The sequence below is a fragment of the Oculina patagonica genome, chromosome 4 (assembly GCF_052425735.1).
Source record: "Oculina patagonica isolate OP01 chromosome 4, crgOcupat, whole genome shotgun sequence".
In the NCBI taxonomy this organism is placed as follows: Eukaryota; Metazoa; Cnidaria; class Anthozoa; order Scleractinia; family Oculinidae; genus Oculina; species Oculina patagonica.
In genome coordinates, this window is record NC_135761.1 from 5,902,888 (window position 1) to 5,908,887 (window position 6,000).

The 6,000-nt window shown below is 37.6% G+C and overlaps 1 protein-coding gene across 1 annotated transcript; it reads right to left on the minus strand.

The window, feature by feature from the left end:
• Positions 1-1,878: 1,878 nt before the first annotated feature.
• On the minus strand, positions 1,879-5,510 carry LOC144651290 (sulfotransferase 1C2-like). Its single transcript, XM_078511230.1, has 4 exons — positions 5,322-5,510; positions 4,033-4,377; positions 3,368-3,462; positions 1,879-2,484 (listed from the first exon to the last, which is right to left on the minus strand). The coding sequence occupies exons 1-4, from the start codon at positions 5,503-5,505 to the stop codon at positions 2,206-2,208; spliced, it is 903 nt and encodes a 300-aa protein (XP_078367356.1). The 5' UTR covers positions 5,506-5,510; the 3' UTR covers positions 1,879-2,205.
• Positions 5,511-6,000: the final 490 nt, after the last annotated feature.

The following is a 6,000-nucleotide window of genomic DNA, read 5'->3' on the forward strand; positions in this document are numbered from 1 at the left end:
CTAACATTTAAGAACCTATTTAGCCTAAAATTTGAAAACAGGTTCTTAATTTCAGAAATTGATTTAAAAAATGTTTACTTTTGGGAAAATATGATAAGTCAACATTCTGGATCCTATTTGGATCCAGAAGCCTTACTACCCCAGTTGCAATGTAACGCAAATTTTATACAAGATCAAAGTCTCTTCGAGATATCGACGTTTTTGCATGAAGTATGAGTCGAAGGTTTATCCTGTGCATTGTTCTTCGAACTTATCATTACAGTTTCTTTGTAGTTTAATTTAACAATTTCCTATCTTCGCGGAGGAAATGCAGCCATATAATTTTGTCAAAAATGGCTCGTTCGCGCCGGGTATTTATACACATATTCCTTAACATTACACAAATAAACAGTGCAAATTTCAGCGAGATCTGACAATTCTATACTTTAAAACTGCAAGGACCTTTCGAGGCAGTCGATTACGGCAGCGAAATTAGCAAATGAAACAGCAAAATATGCGTTCGACGCTTTGTTTTTGCGACGCTATATTTGAATTGTTATAGGTAGACCGCGGCGATTGCTCCATGAAAAAGCACGAAAAAAAAATACGGATATTTCCGACTACTGTCGGAGAAAACATTGCGTAAACAAATCGTTACACTCAAGCTGCGTTTTGTCTAGGCTCGGCGAGGGTCGGATATCAAGACCCAGGATTAAACAAAAGCCACATATACAGTGAGTGCTTTCGAATTATATTTGAAGATGAAATACGAAAGAATTTTGCTGTCTTTGACTGAAATTCCACTCGAACTGCGTAGATACTATCGCATGTTGTAAAGCCGATTCATGCAACATTGCTCTCAACGCGATGCAAGTGCTAGTGATTATTTATTCGTGTTTTAGTTACGCAATCCATTGTTTGTGCGACGCTTTTTATAGATCGCCTTTCAGACACACGTGCGTTGGAGATAAGAAAGCTGACATGTCACTTTTAAAATTGTTATATAACGTTTGTAAATGTGACAAGTCACGTTTTTTCCACGAAATCGCAAGTGATCACCCACAGCGGAAAGTAATCCCTTGAGAAATTAAAACAGTCCCTTGAGAGTTTACAAATATGTGGATCCAAACTTTGTCTACTAACCCCTATTCTACCATTTTTGCTAAACGTCGAAAAAAGGGACGAATACCACTAAAATCTCTATAACAACATTGAAATTTTTTCTTCAGAAATTAAGAACCTATTAAGAACCTAATTAGCTTGAATTTATGTTAATAACCTTTTATGTAAGAACCTGTTTAGGCTCATCTGAAAAACAATACAGATATGTCCAGGATTGAACGCTAATGAGATTCACGTTCCTCATGACAGGCGTCACCAAGTGTCCTCATTAATGAAAGTTCACCAAAACACACCAAATTCTGTCAAATATGAAGTAATATGGAAATGCCCAATAACACAGTCAAACATGAAGTACTCATTAAACAATACTTGCGTTCAATCCTGGACATATAAGTGAAACAATAGGTTCTCACTCGCGGGTTTTTACTGTATCACAACAAATATCACTTAATTTGAGACCAGGTTTTTCAGCCTTTCTTGCGTAAAACCGTATATGTTGCATCTGCTCGCTGCATTCCACCTTGTACGTGCAACTCATTATATAGCATCTGCTGTACTCTTCAAAATGTGCAAAGATGTCGCCCAAGCCACTTTAAACTGAGTAAATAAAGTAGTGAAGAAAATATTATCAACGAAAAATAGTGCTTGAATTCCTGCCCCCTTTGTGCGATTTGATCGAGTTTTCTGTTTAACTAGCCGCACGATGATTGATCTTCTATAACCTGTTCTGAAATTTTCGTTAGAGAGAGATATGAAGCTAAGTACCTGACCACTATAAACAACATTTATTTTTTTATTATTTTTTTTATAAGTACTCTGTATATAGCTCATACACCATGGCCTGTAAATCAATCAAAATGCAGGATTTGCAATACCATGGCTAATTTTTAATACTTTTTCCAAGTTGTCCATAATGTGGAGGAAACTTTAAAAAAGAGAGAAATTTGGAATAGGATAATTATGTTTTCAAATTTAATTAACAGCAAGTTATAATGTAGTCCTTGATTCCTTGGTCAAATTCCATCAAAGTAGTTTATTTCATAAAATAATCACTTTGTTTTAGTCTAGTGAATTCTTGCTACAGATGATGTGGGTTTAACATAGCTACTGATAATCAAACTCTAATCCACTCCCTTCCAATTTTGCCAACACTTCCTTCTCAAATCTCTCATTCAACTCTGGAGTGAAGTGATTCTTCCAGTCTCCGACCACGCCCTTTCGAAGCAGCTTTGGACCATCTTCTGTTCCTCGTAACAAGTAACTTGGCTTATTCAGTTTCATCATGCCATCAAAGGTGCACTGTTCAGCGATGAGATTGATCAGATCATCTGACAGGGACTTGTTGAGGAAGTTGGCGATCATTCTGACATGGGATAGCAGATCCTAAAAGAGATAACATTATTATACATTATTAACAACAACACAACAACAAGAAAACAAGAAAGATATCGAAAAGGCTTTATATTATTTTATTTACCTTATTATGGAATATAACGAAGTATTTTGACAACGCGAACAAAATTTACGCGTAACAAAAAAAAACGTAAAATTAAGAAAAAGTCTGGTAAGATGCTTATAGTAAATGTGTTATCTTAAATAAAACTAATGTGAATTTTTGAAATTCGAGTTAGCATGTATCGTTTATTTTCTATATAATAATAATAATAATAATAATAATAATAATAATAATAATAATAATAATAATGTATTCCTTAAATTTATCATCTGTATTATATAGGCTCGTTTCAACTTGTGGCAAAAAGCCATTTACTAATTCTGCTTGATTTTCAAGAGCACATTTTTTTTCCAAATAATTTACTCCATTAGTAATGGCTATCTAGGTACCACTTCCCCCAACTACTCTACCCACCGCTGTAAATGGGGCAAATAAGATACCGTAAATATAGGTTTAGATCCACAGCATTCAACATCAGAGCCCTTGCCAACATTATTAACAACAGCAACGTCAAAAGCAGGGTACAAATAGGCTTAAGCCATGCACCCACTCCCAAAAATGGATAACTGGTTAGTAGAGTAACCCTATTCGGCAGAATGGCGGAATGACAGAACCGTGATAGTATATTGCCTTAACCAACAAATTAAAGCTAACTGCAAGAAAACTGAAGTGAAAGCTGAAGCTTTTGAGGCCAAGTTAACCACAAGTAAACTAGTGACGTTCCATCATTCCGCCATTTCCTCTGAAAAAGGTCACCGGGTAAGTTCATTTAGGACAGTGGTTAGAGAAACACTAGGTATTTGTCATTACTTCGTGTAAGTCTTCATACTTAAGGAACAAAATGTTTGTATCATTTCTGTGTTGCCACCATCCTAGAACATGATCACTCCAGTGATTCCAAGAAACTGTTTAATAAACAAAATAAAACATCATGTAAAGCATAATGAGGTAACATCAATATTTATTATACATTTGAAGCATGCAACAAGGTGAAGGTATGATACAGCAGCTTAATTAGAGCCAGGGTTCATATCCTTTTTCACAAACAATTTTCCAGGACTTTTCAAGGACTCAGATTGATTTTTCTAGTACTCCAAAATCCACATTTACCCTTTCACTCCCATGATCTCAATATTATTTCTCCATACTGTCTGTACATTCCTTATAATGGTATAGTTCTGAGAATACTAGTGTTACTTGAGTTTAACAGATTTCCAGAACTTTCCAGGACCAGTTGTCTTTTCCCAGGACTTTCCAGTTCTGCAAAGTGCCACAAATATAAAATTCCAGGACTTTCCGGGTTTTCCAAAACTCGTACGAACCCTGTAGAACTTATTATCCTGATTTGTAGCATAGATATATATAAACGCATTATACCCCTGATCTCAGATCTGATGCATTCAGTAGTTAGTTGGATGCACCAAATCAAAAAAATACAATAGTGTCATAGTGTTTTAAACAGTTACGGTACTTACATTTTCCTTGAATAAACAAATTAGCATAAAAATCCCATGGTGCATTTAATCCTGTATCTGCCGCCAGGCTTGACGTGAATTTAAAATCTGACACTACAACATCCTTTGGATTGCGGGCGATGTAAATGTATTTACACTTGGTGTCTTCATTTGCACCTTTAGGAATAGCATCATAAGACAGGTGTGTCTTCAGAAGACGAGGGCTTGGCAGAGTTTTGATGTCAGGCTGAGAAGCATTTGGATTTGTTGCTTCTTCTACAAATGGGATTCGATCTTCAATTCTTTTACTATTGATTTCTCCATTATGATAAATCTGCCAGACGATTTCTTGAACCCAAGTAGTCCCTACAAGAAATAAAATTTGAATTAAAGTTCAGTTGGTACTGATCCTATTTGCCAGTGAATACAGTGATGCAATAATCATAGGTGGCGGAGCAGGGGGGGACTGTAAGCCCCTCCAAATGAAAATTGCTCAGCCCCCAGTCGTTTTGGTGCCGAAAACATCACATGTGCAGCATAAAATTGGTTTGTCAAGATAAAATTATTCTGTCTCCTGAGTGAGTTCAAACATCTTTAAAACTTTGTTTTTCTTGGGAAAAGCTTGACAAAATGATCGGAAATGTTCGTATGGCCCTCGAACAACAATCAGAGAATCTTCGGAAATCTTGGTCAGAAAATAAAAAGCTGCTCCAAAAATAGACTTGCACCAAGTCGCCCTCTATTGGCGAGCGAAGCGAGCCGAAAAGCGTCGCTGAAAACCTGCCAAGCAATTCCGTGTTTCGCAACAACAGTTTCGCAATTCCGCGTTTTAGGATATTCCGTCATTCCGCTAATTAGGATATTCCGCCATTCCGCCATTCCGCCATGCCGTTCCACTATTCCATCATTCCGCCGAATAGGGTCACCCCAATGTTCCAAAATGCTCTGCGCCTCTGATGAAGTCCTTTTTGTGGTATGGTCCCATAAAATCCTCCGACCCATCTCAGACGATAAATAATGATCGGGCACTTTTAATTTTTTTTTTTTTCGAATGGTAAAAAGATGTTATTCAGTCAGTGATACAAGCTACTCGGAAAAATATCCGAGGTCTCCCGACTAACAATGCACACGTCGGGAACTGTAAGCAAATACTAACCACGCGCTTGACACATTTTGTCGACGGTCAAATGCCCGATCATCCTTGCTTCTGTTCGATCAAATTCCCCACTATCTAGGGCCTCAGTCAATTGCCCGGGCGATGATCTCGCTTGGAATTAACCGATACATAAATTTATAAGCAAGCAGCTTACCTGATTTCGGATAGCTGACGATGAATACGTCATCTGATTTTGTCTGGAAATTTGTAATAAAGTCGTGAAGCAACTGAGGGTCGCTAGTAAAATATGCTGGAATTCTTAAGCCTAAAATTTCAACTGTTTTGTTAGATTTCCATTCCCCTTCTATTTCCTGAAAGACTGGAAAGCTCGCCATCATTTGTGACAGACTCGTACCCAGTCGTTACTCGTTTTTTCGTTTTTGGCTACGTTCGAAGAGGATGATGGGAAGGACGTAGAAAAAGTTCGCAAAATAAGTTCGTCCTTCCCTTGATGCCCTGCGCGCCGCTCAAAAAGCAAGAGAAGCGACTGGGTACGAGTCTGCATTTGTGAAGTGTTCTATGCAGTGCGTGACTGAGTGCAAAAAAAGTTGAGGATGCGTCACGTGCCCAATACACGTGACCAATGCACGTGACGACCGTAGTCACGCGAACATTGGCTCATCCTTCTTCTTCTATCAAAAATCTGGTAAAGAATTTTACTCGTTTATTCGTCCTTTCCGAAATCATAAGAAATTTATAGTCCTAAAATTTACCAAAATTTTTCTTCCGAAATATATAAACGCGTCTGACGTCACAATCTGAACACGGTTGCGTGATTTACACAATCAGAGATCACGCGGATATGGATGTTAACCTGCCGTGTGGTTGCGTGA